General features: G+C 48.0%; 1 protein-coding gene across 3 annotated transcripts in view; it reads left to right on the top strand.

Moving 5' to 3' along the window:
* Nucleotides 1–26,138, top strand: part of SIL1 (SIL1 nucleotide exchange factor) — a 54,901-nt gene that overhangs the window by 28,294 nt on the left and 469 nt on the right. For all 3 annotated transcript variants that reach the window (XM_072348133.1, XM_072348136.1, XM_072348134.1), the window contains exons 5-7: nt 18,175–18,295; nt 19,503–19,599; nt 21,842–22,033. In XM_072348133.1, coding sequence (XP_072204234.1) covers nt 18,175–18,295; nt 19,503–19,599; nt 21,842–22,033 — 410 coding nt within the window. The remainder of the gene's footprint in view (nt 1–18,174; nt 18,296–19,502; nt 19,600–21,841; nt 22,034–26,138) is intronic.

The following is a 26,138-nucleotide window of genomic DNA, read 5'->3' as shown; positions in this document are numbered from 1 at the left end:
CTAATTGCTTTGCTGAATTAATGAATCTGTCCAAATCTTTGGCTTTGGTGTGACCCAGACCTGCCTCAAGCAGTTGTGGGCAGGTCTCTGAAATGTCTGTGTCAGCCCTGGCGAGAGAGGGCTGTGAAAAAGTCAGTAAGCTGCAGGGCTCTGCTTGGTTTAGTAAAGCCTGACATGCATAAACCTCATTTTTACTGGACGAAATGCTTCTTCCCCAGTTCTTTAGAATGAACAAAAATCGACATTTATAACTGATGTGGAGAAGGGAAGAAATCTCAACTGTCGAGTTGTTACCATCTGCTCTGGCCAGCAGCAGGCATTGCTGGTTACAGCCAATGGGAAAGACCAGGCAGTCCTGAGAGCAACTGCAAACATTCAGAGCCTGGAGTTGGAGTTATGACCACTAGCTGCTCCACTGCCTTTTATCCATCTCACCTGGTTTAAGGCTGTTCTCCCTTGTCCTATCACTGTCTCCTTGCATAAAAAGTCATTGCTGGGAGCGTGGTCACCTTCATCCCATGTAACTGAAACACCCTCAATACAACCACGTTACTGTGTGCTGGGGCATCAAGCTGACTTTCTCCTGGAGCTGCTGAGGTACGGAACCTTTTTCTTTCATGCTCTGAAGTAGGAAACTATAGTAAATGACAGAACTTTATAGGGCAGTAATTGAACACGCGCATTAAAAAAGAAAGAAAAAAGACTCTCATTTAAGTAAATGTTCTGCTTCTCTAGTTTGACAGGTGTCCCCATGGAGCTGTGGGTCTGTATTTCCCACTAGGCACTGACCCGGCTCGGAGTGTTTTCCCCTCGTTTCTCACCTGTGTCTCCGTGACCTGAGAAGTTCTGCAGCCATTGTTCTCAGCAGCACGTCCGTGATGGTGTCAGGTTCAGAGAAATGAACTGGGAGCCCATTTTTTTTCCCCGAGTGCAGATAAAAGTTGGTCAGTTTCTCTGTCACAGCCAATAGTTCAGATACCAAACAGAGCTGGAGGAAATATGTACTGATGTGTTTTCACATGAGACAAGCTGGTGACTCCGGCTGGCTGCTTGTGTGAGCCCATTGCCCCCACAGTGTGTTAGTGGTTGGTTCGGAGCAGTCACAGTGTGAGCGATGGAGCTGTAGAGAAAAGTGGCTTTTCTTGTGCAATGATAAGAAGCTGGGCTGCATTTTTGTTCAAAGTATTTTCGGAGTTAGCTTTGGTGATGCTCTGGCTGGCGTTATAGCATTAGTAAGTATATCAGAGTAAGTATATCAGCTGTGTGGTGGTGGATGTAGGCAGCAGGAATCATTCGCATGGCTGTATTGGCATTGTTTGCTGGGGATCTCTTACCAGGCAGATCTCTCATTCCTCTCATCTTCTTTTTCATCCAAACCAAGGCTGCTGTGAACCTGTGAGCTACAGAGATGCTGCAGCGTGTGCTGGGGGATGAGAAATGTCTTAGTCTGGTTTTAATGTGTGAGCATGCTGTATTTTCTGTAATAACGTTAATAACCTTCCTGTGGCTGTTTAGAAGGATGAACCTCATTAAAGAAGAGGTATTTAATAACAGACCTATTTTTATCTCTGTCTTTATCTAACAGCCTGCCTATTTATTTCAAGCTTGTAAGAGTGCTTTGGAAGAAAAATGTTTTCCCTTCTGGAGAACATGTTGACAGTGTACCCAGCCTTGGTAATCCTCTATTTCCCATCTGAGCATCTTCTTTCTCCTATGACCAGGATGACCATTCCCAGTCCCCTTTCCGAAGACACAGACGTGGTCTGGGGCCCAGCTGTGTGTTTGACAACTTCATGTTATCTTTTTCATCGTTAGGAAGAAAATACTTTTTTCTATGATCCTGCTCAGGTTGTTCCTTCCTGTTTGAACACGAAGACCTCACTGATATTCATATGAAGCTGATCTTTAGGTAGCACGAAGATGTCTGCTGGGTGTGCAGCACACAGTGAAGTGGCTCCTGCAGGACACGGTCACCCTGCTCCATCACAGCTCCTGCCTCCAGTCTGTGCTCTTACTCTCATGTGGCTGCACAGATTCTTTGTAGCATTTCCATACATTTCTATGGGGTCACAGTAGCAGCAGATTCTCTTTTTCCACAAGGCATTCCCTGAGCCAGGTGCTCTGCCTCCTGCGTTGCTGCTTGAAAGAGGTGCCTTCCTCTTCCGAGGGAAAGTCTAAATATCCATCATGCTGTCATTGCCAACACATCTAGCAATGTGTTTTCTTTGCTCTCCGCCCTCTCTTCGTTTCGGAATCTGCAATGAATTTGACTGGGGTATAAATTAAAAAGGGCGTTTGATGTTTCTTGAGGTCTGGAAGGTTGCTTTGCATTTGTTCTTTCTTGAATGCACGCTGAAACAAATGTCTGCTGTACTGAAACAGCTTCCTTTAGCATCTCAAGGAAGATTCGGAGTTGAAAATTATATATATATATTTATATATATCCGTGCTTTCCAGCCCTGCTCTACCAGCATAAGCTCGGGAAAGAAATGTAATCTCCTCGGGTGTGTTTTGACGTTTTGTAGAACTAATTCCCATTTATTGCAAGAACTCTCATAAAACTAAATTCAAGTTTAATTTTTTATTACGTATTTACATTTTGGAAGGAGGAAGCGTGGCGGTGCTGGAAATTCTAATTAGGGATAGCATCTCTGCTTCAAAATACCTCCCTTCAATTCAGAGATGCTTTTTTCTCTGTCCTGATTTTCTGCCTACTCCTTCAGACTGCAGGAAGTTTCACTTGGGTCATTCACTTGCAACAGGATGTTATCTGAATACTGAATTAATGTATGCGGTCTGTCACTTGGTATTTCTTCTGTTCTTCTTCTGGAGATCTCCCAGGGTTGTAAAGACCGTGGAAGCAGCAACGGCAATAACAGGAATGTGTCTGTGATCCTGCAAAGTGAAAGGAAAAAACATTAGGCTGCGTGTCTGTGCCATCACTGCAGGGTGTGAATAAACAGATCTAACCAACAACTTACATTCTAACCCCAGACCAGGTTTTATTTCTAGAGCTTGTCACGCAGCCCACGGGAAACCTTTCCGGTTCTGTCTGGTGGTATTTCCAAAAGCACCTTGTAAATTATCCTCCAGACCCTATTTTAAGATGCATTTACTTTTGATATAATCTGCTTTGCTTATTTGAAACGAAGCCCACCTGTTCTTCATCCATTATGCTACCGCTTCGTGTGCTAACCGGCTGCCTGCTAATTACAATTGCCTCGCTGTTCTGTGGTTGCTGATATGCAGAAATGATCAGAAATTTGGTATCTTCAGTAAGGAGAGCTGTAATAAGGTGGTGAGGTCTGAAAGGCTGGTGTTTGCAGACTGTGATATGAAGGTGGGAGGAGCGGCTGGTGAGTTGCTGCCCTTTTGAGGATGAAGAAGTGGGCTGTAAGGAATCTCTGCCCTGAGGAGAGTAACCCCTTGTTCCTGTGTGGGTTGGTGGCCAAGCAGCTCTAAGGCAGCTTGACAGCAAGAGACCTGGTGTCCTGGAGAGCACGGGGTTGAACGTGAACCAGCAAAGTGTCCTTGAGGCAAAGGTAACCAGCAGGCTCCTGGGCTGTGTGAGGAACTGCTGGTGGATCAAAGAGGTGAGCCTTGTCCTCCTGCCAGCGGTGCCCAGGGGCAGGAGGAGGAGTGGAAAGAAATAGAAGATTCTATGTTAAAATATGGAAAGAACTGTTTTATTGAGGGGTGATTAAATGCGGGAGCCCCGTTTTATCATTTTCCTACCTGCTTTATTCTCCTCACCTGCTCTTTTCCAAAACTCTGGCTTGCATTCTGCAGTGGATAGAGCCTGTCCTGCAACGTGAGCACAGTGAGGCTGCAGAGAGGACAGCTCTTACCTCACCCTGCCTGTGGAATGCCCCTGTTTGCTGGCAGGAAGGGAGGAAGAAAAGCTGAGGCTCTTCCAAGTCCAGCTGTGTCGGTGAGAGGTGTTAATACAACTGCTCTGCAGGGAGCCTGTGTGTACACTCCCCTTCGTTTGCTACAGCACAAGTCCTTAGGTTAGGTCAAACGCAGTCTGTTTCCACTGTTCGGTCTCTTCTATACTTGATAGGCTGATTTATGGTGTGGTTTTGTGGGTGTTTGTTTTCTTCTTAACTTGAATTGGACTAGAGATGGTTTACCTGATTCCTTTTGGCTGCTTTGCGGTGCAGGTGATGCAGACAGCAGTTGGATGATAGCATCTTTTTTCCTCAAGCATCCATCCACAACCCACAGCACTGCCGTGTACAGCCTGAGTGCAGAGCTGATTTTTCTTTCAGACTGAAGAACTGTGCACAAACAGATAAAACAAGGTTCTCCGTGAAGACCTCATTGAGGACACTGCGTTCAGGGTCTAAGAGCTGGATGCGAAGTCACTGAGGGGCACATCTCAGAGGTAGTGGAGCTGAGGACCCTCACACGAAGCTGAAGGTGCCCCCCTGCAACAGCTGCTGTTCTCTGCATCGGTGCAGCCTGTGAAGGAGGGAGAAAAGGGCTGTTCTGCTGCATCGTGGTTAGCAAAGTGGAGCCAGCACATGAGAAACGGTCTGTGCTCAGCTGAGTGTCACTGCTGCTTTTATAGTGTATAGTTCATACTTGGGGGGACAGGCTATAACCCCAACTGGTATCTTGTCAGGTGGCGGGCAGGATTTGCAACACTGGCAGCTGGGGAGAAACGCTGTTATTAAATGTAACACAGCACCTTGGATACAGAAAGCACGGGGAGACGGTAAATACAGATTGCTACAGTGTCACTTTATAGTGTCACTCTTCGGAATACATTGAGACTTAGTTGCAGTGATTCCTGCGGCTCCTTCTAGTTGAATCAGTAAATTCTGCTCATTAGCTCCACTGCTTCTTTTGACCTGGCAGTGCTTAAAGAAAGTATCAGAGGCACAGGAGCACCTCAGTTACTTTCTTTACCAACTGGTTGTTTTTTTTGGGTGTCAATCCAGCCGCTGTTAGGTTTGCTGCTGACACCCCAGTCAGGCAGTGCTTGTCTGCGAGGATGGGGCTGAGACGTGGAGCGCTGTGAGATGTGAGCACGAAGGCCTTTGGTGCCAGCATTTCTGTTCTAATCGCTGCAGCTTCCAGTGGGGACTGTGCAGGAAATGGAGCTGGCAGGAGGAGGGCTGTGACTGTCATCTTGGAGCGAGCCTGGCTGCCTTTTCATCCCACCTTGACATTGTTTCAGCGTGTGAACGGAGCCTTGGACAGGTTTGGGATGTCTGGAAGCGGAGAAGAGTTCCTGGGAGCTTCCTGAAGTACAACAAGGCGGTACCTGGAGCTGCTAGCTATGAGAGCCACTCACTGCCACCTCACTGTGTGCCTCTCATTTGTTGCTGGCAGCTCATTGTGTTGGTGCTGAGAACTGCACAGGTGTTTTTCAAGCGTTACTCGGCCTACAGATGAAATCATGCCTATTTCTCCAGTTCTCTGTCAGGCACAAATCACAGCACTGCTGTGTGCGTGTGCCTTTGCTCCCGTGCTCAGCACTTAGCTGTCCAGGGTGGAAGGAAATGAGTTCAGTTCCAACTTTGCGATGATTTATTATGTTCCTCGCATTTAAGGACGAAATTTAAGTTGCCAAAAGCAGATGTTTGCTTGCTCCTTTTTTAGCTCTCGAAGTACTTTCTGTGTGCTTGATTGATGGACGTCCCCGTTACGTTAATAGCTGGGCTTTGCAGAAAGCTGTTATTACCAGGAGAATTTGGTGTGGGTTTCAGTTTTTCTTCTTGCATTGAAAATCCGTTATTAATGTCTTCTTAAGAAAAAGGGCTTCAACTCAGGCATTTTGCTTTTCTTTCTCAGGCTCTTTTGCAACTGTCTTCTCTTAGACACTTTAAAAAAAAAATCGATGTTACAAGCGTTCTTTGTATTTTACTGCGTGGTTGAGGGTTTCTGCTTCTTGCTATTGATTTCTAATTTGGTTGCAGGACATTTGGGTGCACACAAATTGCCGTGTGACAGATGACTTTATACGTGTCTTCCCGGTCATCCCTGAGTTGGCTTTTTGCAGATTTCATGATGCTGCTGTTGCTGGTGGCTGGCTGGAGAGCTTTACCTGCTTGTAGCATGAGAGTGTGGTCTTGGAGCGCTTAACCTCTGAACGTGACCATCTGCCTCAGGTTTTGCCATTGGGTTTGGTTTTGTGCTGAGCGTGGAGGTGTGTTTGTGTGGTCTCATGTTGCCATTATAGCATTGCTTTGCTGCTGCTTCTTGTGCAGCGTAATGTTGTGCACTGCGAGAGCCTAAAGAATGTCACGCTTCAGTTTGGGATGATAAATGGCATCTGCAGCTCTTTGGATCGATGCTGGTGTGAATCCTTTGGATCAGCTCTGCTGACAGCCCTTGGCATTTCAGAGGTGCAAAGTCCAAGACTTGCTGAAATAGCGTGGAAACAGAGACACATCTGGAGCTCCTGTAAAACCACATTTGCAGACAGAGGCACTTGGAATGTGTCAGCACTTAGGTGGTGTGGGCATATCTGTTGGGGGAGCCTGATGGGACTGAAGGAGGTGGAATGGCACGTGTAAATGCATCCTCAAACAAAGCAGGGAGCTGAGCCGTCCTGCTCCAGGGCTCCCCAGGCACTTGTGGGTATCCCAGGACCTCAGTGCTTCAGCAGCACAGGCTGCACGTCTGCCAGGTGGTTTGGTTACAGCGATGTGCAGTATGTAGGTGGCATGGATATACAGTAAATTGCTGCTGAATAGACTGGAGTGTTTGCTCATCAAGCTCATCTTCAGTAAGGTTCAAGTCCTGCACTTCACAGAGACCAGTTCTATCTCCTTGGGAACTTGTTATAATTTATCCCTCTGTGCTGGGAACCAGAGGGAAAAGATGGCAGTGGCCACATCGCCAGAGGAACATGGCAGGGTGTGTGTGTTTCAGACCTGCTCACAGAGGACACCGTCAGCCTGACACCTTCCTGGTGACAGTGTGCTGGAGCTGGCAGGCAGGAGGGGCCGGCATGCATAACTATGGGCAGGCTTCGACCTTGCTGCTGGAACTTACTTAACGATTCTGTTGATGTTCTGGAAACGAAAATATAATTCAGGCCACTTTCTCCTCCAAGCTGACCCTGAGAATCTGTGAGAACTACTGAATAATTAGGGTACTTTTTTTTTCCCCTTCTCCTCTTTTTGCCAGAGTTACTGCGTGGTGTTGAACCGCACTGTAAAGTGTCATTAGTTTCCTTGAACTTATTGGTCCAAGTGTACTTTGCATTAATATAATTACGTAAATTGCAGTCTCATTAATCACAGCATGTTCTGCAGCGCATCACTGTCTCGCCTTATTTTGCAGATGCTCTTGCGGGTAGGAGCCCCTGCAGCCCCCAGCCAGGGGGTAAAGGCAGTGGCTGTGATGCTTCCCCTGAGCTCTGTTTTTACATCCTGCTTTGTGTTTGTGTGCTTTCTACCCCTGAGACACAAGAGCATCTGCCAGCTGCGCCGTGGCTGAGGAGGGGGGCAGCTGGGATGCAGGTAGGTTCCTTACAGGGTACTTAAGTTGTGTCACAACCTTGCCTGCTGCTGTGTCCTTCTGAGACCACAGCAGTGCCAGCACGCCGGAGTCCAGGCTGCTTGTGCAGCTTCTGTGCTGTGCTCAGGACCCAGAGCCTGCGTTCTCACCCGGGGAAGCACTGCAGGGCACTTGGTTCTGCTGCAGCTCCGTCTCCGTGACAGAGCTCTCAGCCTTCCTGGCAATGTAAATTCTCCTGGCTGCATGCTAAAATTACACTGAGTTATTGATTTATCTTTGAGAGGATTTCCTTCCCAAGGGACGTTTCTGGCCATCGTAATGATTTAGCTCTTCTGCGAGCACAGAATCTGTAGCAGAGCAGAGCTGTCCTCCTGCCTGTCAGCCTGCAGCCCCAGATCACACTCCTGAAAATGAAAAGGTATTTTGTCTTTGCGCTGAGGAAGCTGCAAGTCTCACATGAGCTTTTTTGCCTTGACCCCAACATTATTCTCTTGGACTTGTTGCAAATGCAGCTTGGAAGCTGGTGGATAGAAAGCATGAAACTGGCAATAGTGCACACGAGTGCACATCGAGTGTGTTAACTCTTTCAGAAAGCTCCTGTTTGGTGCTGAAGGGAAAAGTTTGGGCCGGGATGTCAAGGGCAATGTGTCTGTTGGAGCGGGAGCAGCCCTGCTCAGACAAAAGGCTGGCTTGCTAGAATATATTAAGGCTCTTGCAGTTTTTATCACTGGGTGGCTGCATTGTGACAGGTGCCAAAGGTATTAGCAGGGATATGATGGGAGCAGGATCGTGCAAATGTTTCTCTTCCTCTGATGGTACAGGTTACGGCTCCTCTTCTCTTTCTGCTGACTCATGGAGCATCTCCCAAAATCAGGACAGGCAATTTCCATTTTAACTTCCTCCTTAAGCAGCTGAGGAGACAAAGCCAGTTCTCTACCTCCAGCCCTGGAGTTACACTCTGTGATTACAGCACTGAGCACCATCAGTAGACCATTCAGGAAATGTTTAAGTAACGTATATAGAAGTAAAGGAACAGGATTTGTATGTCTTTGGGTGTCTGAAGTACATTCCTGTGGGTTCCCATATCTGTTCCTCTTGTGGGTTTGGACCTGATTTCTGCTGCAGGGAGTGCACTGCACACTGGCCCAAGTGCAAGGCCGCTGATGTGCATGCTGTTAAACCCCCCCCTACAAAACCAGCATCTCCCCGTGAGGCCCAGGAAGAATGTCTATTTATTTTCCTGTGAGCCAAGCATGGCACAACTACTTTCTTTCTCAGTGATCTATCTGTGAGATAAAACAAGTCCTTAGTGCCTGTCTTAAATACTGCAGTGTTGACAAGTTCTCTTGACAAAAATTAGGCTAATGTCCCTTACGACTGCATTAGCTGTAGAAATGAGGCTTTAAATTGAAGCTTAGGAAAGCGCTATACCAACATGCTCTCCAAGGCATCTTCTTATTCCAGCTTTTATTATTCAAATTCATTCTCACTGTGGCTTGGCAGCAGAGCTGGCAGACGTTGTGCTCAGTGCGTTCTGCTCGTCTCACAGCCAGGCACTTCGGATCAGGCACCTTCCAGCGCTTAGCAGGGGAAATGTTGTCCAACTGTCTGCAGACCTGCACTCTCTCTTGGCTCTGGTGGATGCTGTAGGCCTGGTGGAAGCGGTGCTGGGATGTAACATGACCACGCTGTGCAGTGTGAGGTGGGCCAGCTGACACACATCTCACAGAGATGCAATCCCAGGCATTAAGCAGCACGCTCTGCCAGCCCTACAGCACATCCTGAAGTGCTCCCAGGGATAGCTGGAGCCACGCAGGGGAAGGACTTTTCCTCTGTGGTTTGTGTCTGTCTTTTCAGTTTCAGCCTTGACTGCTTTATTTACACAGAAGGTGAGCACAGGAACAGACACAACTTAAAGCTGGTCATGAAGACCCCTGCTGAAGCTTCCCCTTGGAAAACAGGGTGGGATTCTTCTATTGGTTTCTTTTTGCCCCTGCTCCTCTCCCTGAATCTTAGGCTTCAGTTTCTCATTTCATATCACAGATTCAGCATGGCCTGGCTCAGGTCCCTGCTTCTCACACTGGTGCTGGTCCTGCTGGATTATTCCTTCCAAGAGTGGGTGCCAGTGTTCTGCTTGGCCATGGCCCTGGTCATCCCACAGTAGTGCTGGCTGTGCCGCAGCAAGCTGTGGAGTTTGCCATCATGTGGAAGGTCCATGAGGTGCTGTCAATATGGCACAGCTCACAGCTTGTCTGCAGTGCACATTGTCATCTGTCCAGAGATGGGGCGGATGCCCTGTCCCTGGATACACTCCAACTCAGGCTGAATGAGGCTCTGAGCAACCTGATTAGTTGGAGTTGCCCCTGTTCATTGCAGGGGAGTTGGACTTGATGACCTTTAAAGGTCCCTTCTAACTCAAACAGTTCTGTGATCTAAGGGAGCAACTGCTCCTTTCCATTCATTGCCAGGTTGTCTCAGGGCAGTTTTCTGTGCGTGGTCATCTCAGTGCTCTCTGCAGAGAGGAGAGGCTCTTTGAGAGTGACTTTTCCCTCTCTAGGACAGATAATGAGGACGGCCATGTCTGGTGATGTTTTGGAGGTGCTAACGTCGTGCACAATAAAGAAGCCGATGGTGCCTGACTCAGAAAAATGTATCTACCAGATTCCTAAAATTAGGCAGGATAAATATCTTCCTCAGTTCCTTCTATAGATTCTCTGTTCTCCTGGTCATCCCCGCTGTCCTCCTCCGCCTACGTTCTGCGTTGTTCTCTGAATGTAGATAAGCGCGCAGCATCCCAGATGGGCTTTTGAGTATTACAAATACACCTGTGGGATGACAGTTATTGAACAGGTTGCGGTGACATTATGAGGTAGTTTAGGAATAAATAACACAGTGAGCTGGCGAGGGTTTATGCCTGGCTGTTGTAAATCACGGGTCTGCTTGATGTTGGCTTGGTGGCACGGTGAGACGCAGGTCAGCAAAGTGTGCATACAGCTGGATAGCCAAAATGAGCCTGATGTGGCTGGGACCTCCGATCCCTGCTTTCTTCCTGCTGCCCGGAGCTTTGGAGCCAAGTGCTCTCTGTACTGCTGCACTTCACAGAATCGAGCCTGATATGAGCACAGAAAATAAATGGAGTGCTTTGTATTGAATTGCTAAGCCACATGCATCATGCTGTAAGCAGGGCTGTGGGGCAGTGTAAGAAATGGCTGGCTCAAAGCTGGGGAGAAGGTTTTGCTTATAAAGTGAGACCATATGTTTTTGCCAGCGTGCTGCCTTCATGCTATTGCTTTTTTGTTTTCTTTTTTCTTCCTGGTGTATTATCTGCTGTTGTAGTGCAAGCGAGAGAATCCTTTGCAGAAAGGGAGGTGGAAGGGCAGCAGCACTTGTTGCAAGGAGCCTCTTTGCCATTTGAAGCTCTTCTGTGTTGGCAGCGGCAGCAGCAGATACATCAACAGATGCTACAGCAGTGCCTCCCATCAGAGTGGCACCATATGTCCTCCCTGAGCACTCCCAGCACTCCTTCCCCGAGAGCCTTCCTCGCTAGCATCCGCCTTCGCTGCCATCGCTCTCTATCTGAGCATCCCATGGAGTGGCAGACGTGCTGTTCCCTGCCCCACGCCTGCCTGCCGGCTCTTGTCCTCTGCAGTAACTCCTGCTGCAAGGTGTTTGAGTTCTGCTGGGTTTTCGGGCTGGCAGCTGGCTCTTTTTGCTCTCCTGGCCAAGGCAGCAGGTGGGTTTGGCAGGAGCTGCAGCCCAGCGCTCGCAAGGCACAGCGGGCCTGAATAACCCAGCTCTCAGTGCGTGCTTCCAATTCAGAGAGCACAAATACTGGTGCAGTGGGAGAGCGCTGGCTCAGCTTAAATTGGCAGTCGTAAGCAGTGGTCCAGCCGAGTGTCCAAATGTAACCGATGCTTTCACATGTCTGACCAAGTGTTACCTGTTGGAAAGCACCTTCCTTGCGAGCCTTTGTTCTCCTTCAGCTGCAGATCAATTCCCAGAAGGAGGGATTGGATTCTGAAGACGTTTTAAAAACATTTTCATTATATATGGTGAGGGAAACAAATTACAGAGAAGACCTCCCTGCACTAGAACAAAGGAGGAGCTTTGAAACCTTTTCCAAATAAACACGCGTTGGAGCGGTAGGCCTGACGGATGGTGTTTAAAGACATCATCATTACTGCAGCAAGCAAGCTGTTGACATTAAAATCGTATGATACAAAAAAGATTAAGTCCTCCCAGGGTTTGCTGTGGGCACTCAGCCCCCCATAACCTTGGCTTTATGGAGCCCGGAGCACTCCAAATCCGTGCAGGGCACTTTGTGGCACCAGCTGCAGGAAGGCAGAATCCCAACAAGCACCAGTAAGTGACTTGTGACTCACTGAATGAGAAACTGGAATAGAAAATGGCTTTTTTTTTTTCCCATGCCCTGAGGAGTGTGACTCAAGTTCAGCAGAAAGCAGGTTTATTCCTTTGGGACACAAAAGGTGCCTGGGCAAAGGCAGAGATGGTGGAGCTTTGGGTTGTGTCAGTGGAGTTCTGGGGCTTTCCTTGGGGGTGGCTTTGCTGCCAGCAGCAGCACTGGGAGTTGATCTGGGAACAGGTTCAGATGGCTCCATCCCTGCTTGGAGTGGAGCACAATCAGTGCTGGGGAAGATTCTGTATTTAGACATCACCGTTTTGACAGGCTGAATTGCAGGGTGTTTATTAGAGTAGCTTGGAGTATTATAGAAAGGATTTGTCAGATAAATGGACCAACTAAGTCTTTTATGTGAAACATCCTTGTTGGGTTTTTGTTGTTGGTGGTGGTTTGGTGGTTGGTTTTTTTTTGTATGTTCTGTTTTTTAACTGTTTCTTCAGCCTCTTGATAATCCAGCAGTTCGTTCCTGGGGGATGCGGTATGAGTTGCTGCTGAGAGCTGGTAAGCATGAGGGGATGCAGTGCCCCACTTGCAACAGTCTGTGGGGTGTTGATGCCCAGAACAGTGCATGAATCCTATGTTTGCCCCGTTTAGAAGAACACAGCAATTTAGTTTTGTTCATCTTTAGGAAGAAGAGGCTGAATATCCGAGATTTGTGAGCTTTGTAGCCTTCTTCAGCAGTAATGTGAGCTCATAGCAGTGGTTGTGAGAAACAGTTTGTATTTGCTGCTTGCACGTGCCATAAGGACAAAGCTATTCTTTCGTGGTTTCCTCTGTAATCCCAGCAAGTGATGTCTCTCTGTCCTTGTAGGTACTTTGCACAGCGGGTTCTTTGTTCATACTGAGGTCTCCCAGGTGCCATAATAATACAAAATAATGGTGATGGGAGCAGCTTGATGCTGTGAGGACTTTTGCAGACAGAAGCAGCCCATCAGCCATCCGGGCAGCCCTGGAAGGGATGTGAACTCTGCAGATGCCACAAGCATTTCTGTAAGAAATAGGTTGTGAACATTGTAGGCATGCAGTAATTATAAAAGGGAGTTTCCTCTCTACTTAAATACAGCAGCACTCGAGCCCTGTGGAGAGCTTTGGGGGCTGGTGCTGCTGGGCCTCCCCCCAGGAGGTGACCTGTAGTGTATTAATTTCCTTTTCAGGTGGCACTGAACTGGGAGGACCTGCGAGTGCTGGACAGCAAACTAATGTAAAAGGCCGCAAGCAGAAAAAGTGAAGGGCAGAAAATAGCAAAATGAGATTCAGGCTCTGTGCTTTCTCTTCCCATCAGTAATCCATCTCTTCTTGACCTGTGCCTGCTACACCTCTTCTTTTCCTTTTTCTATGTAAAAATGTTCTGTTTTGAAATAACAAGCAGCCCAAGGAGTGCTATGACTCAGCCTCAAGAAAACTCAGGCTGCCTCTGTGCTCACCGCTGCTAACCAGTGAGTCTGGAGCTGAAGCATGCTCCAAACCACTCCAGAGTAAGGTTCCGTCTGCTTTTCTCTGAGCACAGCACTCAGCCTGGCAAGCAGACTGACAGCACCGTGCTCACAGGGCTTCTCGTGTGAAGCCCCACCTGCTCAGCAGGCAGAGCACACAGCAGAGCATGCAGCTGGGAAGTGCTGGACAGATGTCATTGTATTGCCTGGGCAGAACTATCTCCAGCTGCTGCCTGGGCTCCGTCCCCTTCCCGTTGCACCAAAGAGGCTGTGGTTGTTTCTGACCTGAGCTGCATTGGGGCTGGTCAGTGTCCTGGGGCTGGTCAATGTCCAGGGCTGATCCTGGTGCTGCTGCTGGCTGCTTACAGCACTTCAGAGGCTGCCAGAATTCCTCAGCATCTCCTCCACGCCTGCCATGGTGCTGATGGCTCCTGGACCACAGCAGAGGGGAGCTGCTCTGCTTCTGGGGATTTGTCTCCTTGTGCTTTTTGATCATTATTTTTAAAGGGGGGGAGGTGTTTTTATCAGATAACTTCTGCCAGCCTTGTGCAGCCTTATTATTTTCACAATTGCAGCGGTGCTGGTTTGCTTTGCTGGGAATGTTCAGGCATCGATTTGTGGATCCTTTTGTTGCCTGTATCAGAAAGTTCCATCCCCTCACTCCTCTGCGCTGAAAGAAACAAAGAGCAAAGAAAGGTAGATGCTATCTGGCAGTCTCTGAGACACCAAGGTGATTTCTAAGAACTGCGGAGCCAGCCACTGACTTGGTGGTTTGTTTTCACTCTCTTTCTTCTCTAGTGGTAAATGAGGATACTTGCTTGGGAGGAGAGCAGGCAGAAGGGAGGAGCTGAGCTCCCCGCTCCTTCCTGCAGAAGCCATCCCAGAGCAGCTGCCTGATGTGGGAATGGAGCAGAGCTGCTACTGCTGGGCAGGTCCACGGGGTGCTGCTCTGTTGGAGGTGGGGAAGCTCAGGGATAGGTTACAGATTGCTGTGTGAGGTTCATTTATATACATGTGCTGCAGAACTTTCCCTGTTATTTGTCATTCCTGCTTATCGTTGTTTGAATCTGGCTGTGCCTTGTCCCTGTGCAGAGGTGCAAAACCAGAGGCCAGTGTGGCCAGCCCCACACAGAGCAGTGCACTGGAAGGGTGCTGGGCAGGATTGCACCTTTCTTGTTCAGAGAGGAAATGCAGCTGACACTTCATCCTTGTCTGGGGATAGAGGGATGAGCTTACCTGGGTATTGCTATGTGACAGATCTTCAGCACAGCAGCCCTCTGCTTTCAGGTACTCTGCATATACTGTGCCCGATTCTTCCCTTAGCAGCGCATGTGATGGAAGTGTGTTATGTTTTCCATTTGTTTATTTGCTTATAGTCTTGTTTTCAGCCCCTGCAGAACTTGATATAGGTGCAGAGCTTCAGAAACGTACACATAACAGAATAATAGATAACTGTGATTTGGTTACAAGGCAATAATTTAAGCCGACAGGTTTAGCTGATAACATAAAACACACAAGAGAAATAAGATCAGTTTATAAATGTCAGCAGAACCCCTGAGAGTGAGTTGCTGTCTTGCAGCTGGCTCCGGTGCGGTTACTCCATCTAATATATTATAAGGAGAAATAAACGGATGTCTGAAAAAATCTGGCTGACCAAGATTAAAAGAGTGGGGCTATAAATTAAATCCTTCCTCGGTGTCACTTTAAGCAACTTTCAAGACAGACAGGACACATCCGTGTGTGACGAATGCTGATGCGTCGCTAAGAGCTCGGGGAGCTGCCATGTACCCGGCGTGCTGGCACCCAGCTCCTGCCAGGTGCTCATTGGTACAGGGCTGCAGGGGGCTTCCCTGCATCGGTGGCTCCTGGATATGTGGAGCAGACCCAGCAGCTGGGCTTTGTGTGAGGTGTGAAGGATGCAGATGGGATGTGGGGGGAGAGTTGGCTGGATTCTTCCTCCTGCAGCGGGTCTGGCCTTTTCTGCACGTCCAAAGCGGGGAGTTTGCACTGTGAGCAGAGGTGTTAATTACGAGGAAAGCCTTCCTTCCCTGCATGGGGAAGCAGGGAGTGGGATGGGCCAAGGGGTAGAGCTGGAGGAGCTGGAAGGTGTGGTTCTGTGTGTGAGTGTGCAACATGCACCTGTCTGGGTAAGCTTTTCTTATCCATAGGCATCAAGGAGAGAAAAAAAGGGCTGAAAATCACTTAAATATAAAATTATTACTATTTTTAATTGAGCTTTAGTTCCCAAATGCAACTTAATACAAACAATAAGTAAAAATGAATTCCTCTAGGAAAAAAAAAAGCTATTAAGAATATGCTTGTGTATCAACAGAACGTTAAGCTGTGATTGCTCACAGACGCGTTGCTCCGGTGCGTGCTGCTAGTTGTTGAATAGTATCAAATGGCAGGAATCAAAGTGAATCAACTGTTTTTGAGGGGAATGTCTAGGAGCTGCGCGCTGCAATGCGATCAACGTGCAGGGTTTCTTGCTCATTTAAATCAGCAGTTTTAATTACATTGTTGAAGTCACCCTGCCCTGAAACACGCTCTGTGAGCAATCCTCCAAAGTACCCCGAGCTGAACAAGGCCGCAGAGCTCACCTCAAACATCCGGAGTGTTTTAAGTGGCTGCACGAATCTTCTTCCTGAAAGCGGGGCTGTCTTTCTTGCTTTATTTCATAAGGCAATATGTTTGTCCTGCTGTTGCATGAACCTGTGTTGCTGTGCACAGTGGCAAGAAGAAACTCCTGCAGCAATAACTGCCGTTTAAATACATCAGAGCTGAGATTTCCGCTCTGGGCTTTGGACAGTCGTAGTCAGATCTCGTTTAGGACGGTGGGAAGGAGCAGGAGTAGAAAGGTTTGTGTCTTCTCTGATGGCAACGTCCTTAATTCAGTCGTGCTGGGTTTGTGAGCTCGTGCACGCCGGGGTTCAGATTCTCTTTTATTTACTGCTCACTGAAAATAGAAACTGGGAGGACTGGGCACATGGGAATTGGGCAGCCCTACTGGAGGCTGCTCCATGGCTGTGCCTTTTTATGGTTCTTTTAAGGAAAACCTGTCAGTCTTGTTCCTCTCCCCTGGCAACAGTGTGAACTAATGTGGCCAGATGCACCAGCACCATGAAAGCCAGAATACACTGTCCTGTTGTAAGAGGGACGTTTATTTCTGGCTGCATTTGACAAATTGGGGACTGCTTGAGCAGGTGCTGTGGTTGCAGCCTGGGCTGCCCGAGTGCTTTTGATTCGGACAAGGCTGCTGCTGGGAAGGACCCGGCTTTTCCCCCCACGTTCTCCTTGGCTGAGTGGTGGCCATGTCCTTGCAGGAGGGAGGCGTCCTGCATGTTCAACTCATAATGCCATTTAATACATCTTTCTCTTGCCAGCAGTCCCCTGCCTCGACACCTCTTGAAATGCAGAGGAGCAGCCCTTAGAAGCTCCTTGTAGCCACCACAGCCCGGCTGCATGGGGAACACTCAGCCATCGCGGCACCTTCCTGCACAGCTCACCTCTGGGAAGTGCAGAAGTGCTCCTTTCTTGGCAGACACCGGGATTAGAGCTCCCATGTATAACAAGTCAAGGAGCAGTGGAGGGGTTGGGCCGCAGGGCTCTCCCCTGGGCTGCATGCAGGGGAGGCCAAATGGCTTGAGCTCACAGAGTTAACAGTTGATCACATCAGTCCCTTTGCATATCAAACCAAGGCAACGTCTCTCTGAAAGGATGTGGTGGAAAGAAAGAGTTGCTATCAGAAATGCACTCAGAAATCCTCCGAACTGGATTTCCCTGGGTTCTGTGGATGTTTGTACCCGCTGTATGGCTTCAGGCTTTGAAATACTTTGAATTGTGACAAATGTTACAGTCTGAAGTAGGAAGAGCTGCATCCTTTGATCAGTGAAATGCCTCTTTGGTCTTCAATAGGCGGGATCAATCTGTTGATTCCCTAGATTAGAGGATTTTATGTATGAGAACATGCATTTATTGTACAAAATAATTATCCTTGTCTTCACTTCCCTTTGATAGGAGACACTACCTGTCTCCTACATGCTGAGTTGTTTTATTCTAGACATCATCGTAGGAAACAAAGGAAAGACTAAGGAGGAAATCCACGTAGAGAATCCAGTGAGCAGCTGTATGTCTGTCTGTGTGCTTCCGGGTATGTGCAGCTGAGATCTCCGTGTTCCTTCAGCTGTGATCCTGCTATCTTAAGCAGGCAAACTGCTTCCATTAAATGGAGTTGAAACAAAACGAAGAGGAAGCAACCAAACATTGCTTTCTCTCCATCCCTGTGCAACAGTTGGCCATTGTGATGTGTTTGTGCTGAACTGTGACCAAGAAAAATACTCTGAATTTCCCATCTTTTGTGCATTTAAAAGCAAAGCTTAATGTATTCCATGTATTTTTGTTGGCAGGTAGCAGTGATCAGCTATTCCTTTTAATACAATATTTCCAAACCAACACAACCTCACATCGGTACACTTGATATTCAGTGCACCGGGCTGTACTCGGATGTGTGCTTTGATTTCATTTTGGCAGCTGCGTTTTATTCAGCAGTCTATTCCCCTTTCTCCAAATAGTCTCCCAATTCACTCCTGATGTAGGTTTTTAATGCTTGCTTAGGAACTGGCATGGAAGGTCAGTGTGGCATTTCTGCAGGATTGAAGCAGCACCCGTGTGTGTCCCAGGGCCGTAGCAGGAGGGTTGAGTGCCCAGCAGCGAGCAACTTGCTGTCTCTGCAGTGCAGGATGGGTTTCTGTGTGGCTCTTTGGAGCAGGAGCATTTGACTTCGCCTTTTGTATACAAGCCCGCAGTAGTGCAGGCGGCCTAAAATAACCTGACTTTTGTTTATAGGTCAAGCTGTTCCTGCAGGGTCACACGTTCGGTTAAATCTGCAGACGGGAGAGAGAGAAGCCCGGCTTCCAGACAGTGAAAGTGGGAAAAGTGACACAAAGGAAGAGAAAAGAAGAAGAAGGTACAGTGACACAAAGCTCCGGACTCCTGGCTGCACAGATCTGGACACACTGTGGTTCCATGTCTCTCATTAGCAGCCAGGATCCCTGGTGCACTCAATTGCTGTCTCTGCTGGAGACGTAATTGCTGGTTTAAGGGTTCAGCGGTGCTGAAAACTGGCCCCATCCTTTGTGTGTCCTTTGGAAGGTGGGTAGAAGTGCTGAGCATGGGTATTCACATCCGCCTGTGTGGCTTCCTGTGCCACAGGGAGGATGCAGTCTGAACCTACTCTATCATCTTAAACCATCAGAGCAGCTGTGGGAGCTTTGTTTGTGTTGACCTGAGCCCAATGACACGGTTTTAACTCTGTGCTGCTTGAGGGCTTGCAGCATTCATTTACACATGAGTTACTGCTGATGGGCTCCTTAGATCACACAGCCTTTCCTGCACCCAGGCGGATGCCCAGAGTTTCTCTCATGCTGGCTTTTCCCTTTCCCTTAATAAAGTCAGGTTCAGTTACTGTGAGGAACTTTCTTTCCTGAAGTTGGGGGGTTTGCCATTGTATTTGCCATTGCAAATGGCATTTATCTGGAGTACAGAGAGGCTCATAAGCTTCTTGATGCCTCAACTACTGGCTTTCCTTTTCTCCTGTGCAGGTGTTTTTGGCTCGTGTAAGTTCCCTGAACCAATGAGGTCCACGTATAGAGTAATTCAGTGTCATTTTTGTCTGTCTTTTGACATTTCTGAGGAACTTCTGGTTGTTCCTTCACGGAACTGTGGTGTGATGAGGAGCATAACTTCAGCCGTAGATCTCCATGTTAAAGCTTACGAGTTCTTAGCAGTGTTCCAGTGACACGGTGGGCCTTTTGAATTCTGAAGCATTTTCTGTTTTTCTGTATTCCTACATGAAAGCATATATTAATTAGAGGCATATGTTAATTAGCAATATTTACTGCCTCAGGACTTGAGACTTTAGGCCAGCACGCAGATTCTAAAGCCTTTTGTGGCTGTCGGTGTGGGGTGTCAGCAAACCACACACAGAATACAGCACTGGGACTAAATCTTTTGTCGAGTGTGGAGTTCTTCTAGTTCTAAGTGAGATACATGTAATCTGGTGCTCCTAGCTCTTTTCCCCCCGGTATTATCCTTTGCTGATGTATTACAGTGAAAATATTACAGATAAAATTGTTCACTCGTATAATGCTTTTTTTGTTTGCTTCCTCTGCAAGGCTGAACAAGATGGATATTGACACGAATTCATTCACATCCCAGGAGCTCAAAAAGGCATTGGCGAAAATGAAGGAAAGTGAGAAAGCAGAAAGAACGGTAAGGACGGTTCCTTGTTTCTAAAGCAAAGCACGGTATGCTGATGCAAACGCCCTATGGAGAAGGCCTTGGAAGTACGATGGTTAAAGCAAGGCACCACATTTCTTGCTGTCATTCTTGGTGATCCAGTGCTGGTGTGAAAGTGCAGGTGTGTTCAGTAAGATGACTTTCTGTTTTCTGTTTGGATACTGCTGTGAGTAGACCTGGATTAATAATGCAGAGACATTACTTGCAAACACTTATGTGAACCCACGTGCTCATTTCCTTTCCATTGTTTGCACTGTGTTTTTATCCATTGTTTAGATGTATTTGTTTAACTGCCACTTAGTTCACAAAGATGTCTGCAAACCCCAAAGCAGAATGAATTCCAATGTGGTGATGTTTGTAAAGGAAGTCACATACTATTCATTAGCCTCATTAGAGTGAGGAAGTGCAGAAAGTTCAGCTCAGTCGCTTCTGTTTTGAATTCAGTGATGGTGACCAACCACTGGATGTAGCATCCTCTGAACACTTGGATCTAGAAGGGATCTTATGGCTCAGGTTTTCAGTCTCATGCCTCGGTAGCAAAAACCATTTGGCTGTGCTGAAGCACAGGCTGAAGTTTGCTTACAGAAGCTGTAAACTTCTTGTTCAGTTACAGAGAGGAGACAATCTGAAGTCAAACAGAATATGTGTGCTGCTTGCACCTGGTCCCCAGGATGGGACCAGCCACAGGCATGACATGGGTGGATTATATATGATCCATCGCATTGTTCACAGCCTTTTTTCTCCTTTTCTGCTTACAAGCATTTCCTTAAGCCCTAGCTCCTCCTGCTGCCTTGCAGCTGAAGGGAAATTGAGGTGGGAATCAAGGCAATAGTCTTTGAGTCCCAGAAAATCTTTTCTCCTCTATCTGGCATCAGGGCAGTGTTTTGTTTACCGTACGATTATTTATGCAGCAGCCAGCATTACTGATAGCAGGACTTCTTGAAATGAGTGTCATTTAAATGCAAAAATTAGTGACACTCTATTATGTGAAAATAAGCCATATTTTAGAAAAACCTGTTAGAATAGCTATTGTCCCAGCAACTGGGCTAAAACCAGCTACATCTAATGGACCTAAAGTACTCCATTTAAAATCTCTCCTGCGGGGAGCAAATTCATCCTTGAAGTAACTGTGTCAAAGTAAATTGAGTTACACCAAGCATGCTCCTGTATATGCTATTGCAAAAGCAATTTCTCCTGTGTGGTTGGAGTTGGGATAGCATTCTATGTGTCTGTGCAGTTCCTAGAGTGATTAGGTTGGCAATCATTAGTGCAGATTGTACATCATTAGATTGCTTTTACCTCCATCTCTGTTTCTTGCTGTCTTGCTTTCTCCAGCTCTTGGGCAGCCCACCTTTAGTGTGTCCCCTCTGCTTTCTGTGTCCTTGTACACAGCAGCAGGCTTTGCCCCTCGTGTCCCATTGTCACCAGTGCTGCAGCTCTCTGGGCTCAGATCTCTGGCAGAGCCTTCCCTACCACAACCCTTCTGTTGCTCTGGGTTGCTCAAAGCTCTCTAGGTGCTGTTTGTACAAGCAATGCTGCAAAATGGCCACTGTGCTGCAATGAGCCCCATGGCACCGTGCTTCAGCTGCCTCCCCTTTGTGCAACATATTGCTCAGCACAGTCAACTGCAACAGCACGGGAGCTTGCCCAGGGCTGTGAGCAGTCAGGCCTTGAGAACATCCTCATACAGGCAAATGAAGACCAGCAGTGCTTGCCTCTGTGTTCAGTGTTGTTTTGAAAGGTCCACAAGGTATAGAAAAGGCGTACAGGTGCAGGCTAAGCTACATGGGGAATGTGTGCTGAGACCCAGTGGCTGTATTTTACAGGTAATTGGGTTCCAGGGCTTCTCAGAAGTGCCTGAACACCCGGCAGGCTGCTCTGCATGGGCTGTACTCAGATGGATAAGTGCTGTGTGGTGCAGTGTTGCTGCGTGAGCCTTTGGGTGTCCAGGCTGCCCTTGCAGTCCACAGATAGGGACAGTGTGTGGTAGGACCTGCAGTGAGCCAGAGCAGCACATCAGGCTGCAGAACCAGCTGCCCAGATCTGCCACTGTGCAAGCATTCCCTTTCTCTGCCTTCGCCCACTCCCAGGGTACCCTCCCATACCACACTGTGGTAATCCAAGTCAGCTGGGCTCCCCTTGGACATCTGGGTTGGTTTTGCTTGCTAAACTTTGTCTAATCTGCCTTCTTATTTGGTTTTCTCCTGCTTTCAAGGCCCACGAAGACGAAGTAAGGAAGAAGTTCCGTCCCATAGAGCAGCTGAAGGAAGAGTTTGAAAAGCTGAACGTGAAGATGGAGACGGATTATGAAATCATGGATAAACTGATCAGCAAATTTAACAGCTCCGCTTCCACGCTGGATGAAAAAGTAGCAGCACTTTATGATCTTGAATATTATGTTCACCAGGTAACAAAACCCCATTTGTATCTACCGTGTAAAATGCAGGGACTAAGGGACCATAAATGCGGTTTTATTTTTCTTATCAGTATCAGGTAATATAAATTCCTTAATTAGCATAATCCTGGGACAATAACAGGTAGTGGAGGGCTACTGCAGGCTTATTTTTTTATCCGAGTTTGAATAAATCAGCACTCGCAACAGTAGCAAGCAGTTTCCTAGGGGTTAGTGTTGCTTGATTTGTTGTCTGTTCTCAGGCTTTTTTTTTTCCTGTCCTCTTTTTCTTTCTTTATACATGTGTTAATATTGTGAAAATGGGTTTGTCTGCAGTTTTGTGGCTGGGTGTTGTGGTGGCTGCTAGAAGAAAGCAGCTGTATTTTCTTGCTCCTTCCATGGGAAGTGGCTGTGGCTGCAGGTAGGTGCCCTTACACCAGCTGACAGGGAATGTCTTCGTACCAGGGAAGATGAGAGATAGCCAGAGCCTGTGTTTTGTCTTGGCATGAGTAAGGAATGGCCTGCAGAGCCTTTCTCAGAGCTGGGCTGGTGGCAGAAATGACTGAAGGCTCAGGCAAATGGCCAGTTGCTGAGCATCAGCTGAGCCGCGCTAATTAACTGTGCGTGAGGCTGAATATCTCCTGAAATCTGTCCTTTTCAATCTGTGCTCATGTTCTCTTTTCCCCCCTCAGATCTCTCTTTGTGTGCTTTAAGCTCACACGTTCTCAGCTCTGGTTTGCTGCAGGCTGTGGGCAAATCACTCTCCTCCTTCACCGTAGGCCACTGTGTGTCCAAGCACTGAGGCTGTGCACAGCCTCGTGGGGAGGATGGGGTTCTCCCTGCCCAGCAACTGGGAGAACTGGAGCAGACTGGGAGAGCAGTTGCCCTCATTTCTGAGGTTGAATGCAAACTCTTGAGAGATAGCAGAGTGAGACCTTTCACTGCAATGGCATTTATTAAAAAACAAAGGCGTATATTTTTTTTGCAGTTAGCTGCAGGAATGAGCTGCTGGGAGTGGAGTCCCATGCTCCATCTAATAGAAGTGTTATTGCCAGGGCTCTTTGTCTTGTGTTTCCACATTAAATCTCTGTCATGCACACGCAGAGGCTTCCTTGCTGTTTGTTCTCAGTGCCTTTGTTTCACTGACTGCATCTGTCTGACTCAGAGAAAAAGTGTGAACAATGGGCGCCCTCAGAGCTTTGTATTTATTTATACTCGGGCTAATTCTTGTGGTTAAGGGTGCCAGAGCATCAGGCCAGCATGCTAAGAGGTAGCCCCCAAACACACTGGGATGCTTTGCTTTCCAGCATCGTGTTCTGGATTATTCCAGCAGAAAATCCTGCCTGCTTAGGTGAAGGATTTCAGACCATCAAGAGCAGCAGGGAAACGATCTGCACTGCCTGGCCAGGGACTGACTGGAGCATCAAAGGGAGCCGCATCCAGCATCAAATGGGTCAGACAGGGGAAATGGCAGGGAAGCTGGCACGGAGCACAGAGGGCTCCTTTGTGCATCGATCACAACGCCGCTCTGTGCCTGCACTGCTGGGGCAGATGGCTGGGCAGCACCTTCTCATCAGGCAGGAAGCTGATAAGAAATATGACTTGTCTGTAAGCCAGCATGGCTTTTCCTTCCCTTTCTTCTTCCAGTGACTTGAATGCATCCAGAACATTATCTCTGCTTGGTACTGACTTGAGCAGCACTGGCTTAATGTAATTACTGAACAGCAGCCAGATCTGCCTGCACCACATATCAGTGGTCTGACCCACGGCTGGGAGGCCTGTGGCAGCCAGCCTGGGGCACTACGCAGAGACCATGGGGAAACCTGCTGCTGCTGTGCTGACTGCTCATCTCCCAGAGTGCCTGTTGGGCAGCACGCACTGTGCCCTGAGAGCTGAGGATCATGTCCTGCTCCACAGCGTGGTCCTGGGCGTCCTGGACCTGACTCACCATGAACTGCAGGCAGGAGCTGAGCTCCTTCTCCCGAGTGCTGGCCCGAGGGCTCTGTACTTGCTGAGGGTTGGGTTGCCAGCTGTGCTTTGCTTCTCATCAGTCAGGATTCAAGTTGGCATGTTTGGGAGCCCATCTTGGAGGAAGGATTGGCTTGCTAGGTTATCTGTGATGCATAAAAACCAAATGCAAATGTGAAGAGGCCAGAACATAACTCATTTATAAACAGAGTTCACGGTGCTTGCACAGCAGTGTGCGGAGCCAAGCCCGGCTCCATGCTTTGCAGGCTCTTTCTCTCAATTATTTACTCTCCTTATCTTTCTCCTTTCCATCCTCTGACATGCTACACCATTTCTCGTTGCTAATTTCCTCTCCATTGCAGATGGTTGTCATGCAGCTTTCCCTCGCTCTTATTCTCCAACATTTTCTCTCTCATCTCCCCTCCTCAGTTTCTTTCTCTTCCAATTTGAAGGTGTTCCCTGAGCAACTGCTGTCATATTTGTTCTTCTCCCATCCCTCTCCTCTCCAACCTTGCCTGTGTACTTTAGTCAAGAGCTCTTTTGATCTTTGCCTTTCTTTGTGCTGTTTTCAGTGGACCGAAGCGAGGCGCAGGCAGAGTGCCTCTCAGCAGCCTCCGCTCCCCAGAGAGGTCAGTGCCTCCGAGTTGTGGGGTTTGGGACTCCTGTTGTGGTTTTTGGTGTTCCTTTTCTCTGTGGTGAGGGAAGGAGCTCTCACGAGATACTCCAGAGAAGAAAAGGATGCTGCTGCAAAAAGAATGCATCTTCAAAATAGGCTTTGCAGCAGAATTTGTATGCTGTGGCAGAGCTCTGCGGCTGGCAGGAGAGCTGCCCCGCAAGGACTCTGCTCTCAGTGAGGATACCACGGTGGCTGGGTTAATCCCAGCTGCTGCTGGATCCAAACTTTCTGGCCTGTTGTTGCCTGGTGAGTCTGTTCCTTCCTGAGCAGAAGGAAATGTCCAATTCTGGCCTTAAAACTGCCCCCAAGTTCTTACAGTTGGATCCATCAAAGCCCCGGCCAGTGGGTGAATTTAGGTTGCTGCGTCGATTTCTTTGTAGCCAAAGATGACCTGTAGGGCTGGTTAAAAGTAGGATCTGAAAGGATCAAACCGCCGCTGCAAGTCCTGAATGAGCTGCAGCAAACCCACAGAGATGGGCTTTCTGTTGGCAGCTTTGCAGTGGGACAGCGAGTGGCAGCTGTTGTCCAAGTGGGGGAACAGACAAGCTGTAGCTCCCCAGTTTGTGCTTGTAAAGGCTCGTAGGACGTGAAGCTAAATAGCTTATTTGTTCTCTTGGGTGCCTGCAGTGTGTGACGTACGGCCAGTTCTGGTGAAGGTACACGGTCAAGATAAAAATAAAGCTGGGCACGAAGGAACTGTCAGCTCAGAGAGCACATGGGAGCGGTGTGCAGACTTCATTCTGTCCTGCTCCGTCAGCTCAGCGCTCTCACTGAAATGGGGAGGTCATTTGGCGCAGTTATTCTAATTCTTATGTTCTGTTTCCATCCCCCAACACGGCGCTGTCGTCTTTGTGTCTTTCACAAAGGAAATTTTTTTGCACAAGCAATTGGGCAAATTGGTCAGACGTTTCCTTTTAAGCTGCAAAAAAAAGCCTTTAGAACCAAAACGCATCGATTTGACTTTGGATCGAGTTTTGTACTGGAAGCACTTTGCTCTGCTTCTCTGACTTCAGCCTGCAAAGCACCCAGAGCCCCGCTTTAGCTTTCTCCTTAAGAACAGACGTTCGCTGTGATTTCTGTCTGCTTTGCCCCACGTCTCCTTCAAGACTGATGAATTTCCCGGAGGAATTCCCACTAACGTTTGAACTTCTCCCTAGTGGCGCTTAGTCCAATATTGTCGGATTTAGACAAATCATTGTATGGGCTGCCCCAGGGAAAGGCTCCTTGCTGGCGCTCCCAAACAGGGGCTGCCTGCTTGCTATTCACATCTGCATGGAAGTTTTCACTGTGGTCATGAAAAACGGGCAGGAACAGCCGTGCAGCAGCTGATGTTCTGAGGCTGCTGATGGGCTCTTAGACACTCGTAACTCCTAGTGCTGCCATTAGAGCGTTAATTAATTAATTGCGTTTGCAAAACAGACGATTCCCTGGGTTCCGGTAATGGCCGCTCAGGGGACTGAGCAGAGAATTTTCTCT

The sequence above is a fragment of the Excalfactoria chinensis genome, chromosome 13 (assembly GCF_039878825.1).
Source record: "Excalfactoria chinensis isolate bCotChi1 chromosome 13, bCotChi1.hap2, whole genome shotgun sequence".
NCBI lineage: Eukaryota > Metazoa > Chordata > Aves > Galliformes > Phasianidae > Excalfactoria > Excalfactoria chinensis.
This window is presented reverse-complemented; position numbering and strand designations above follow the sequence as displayed.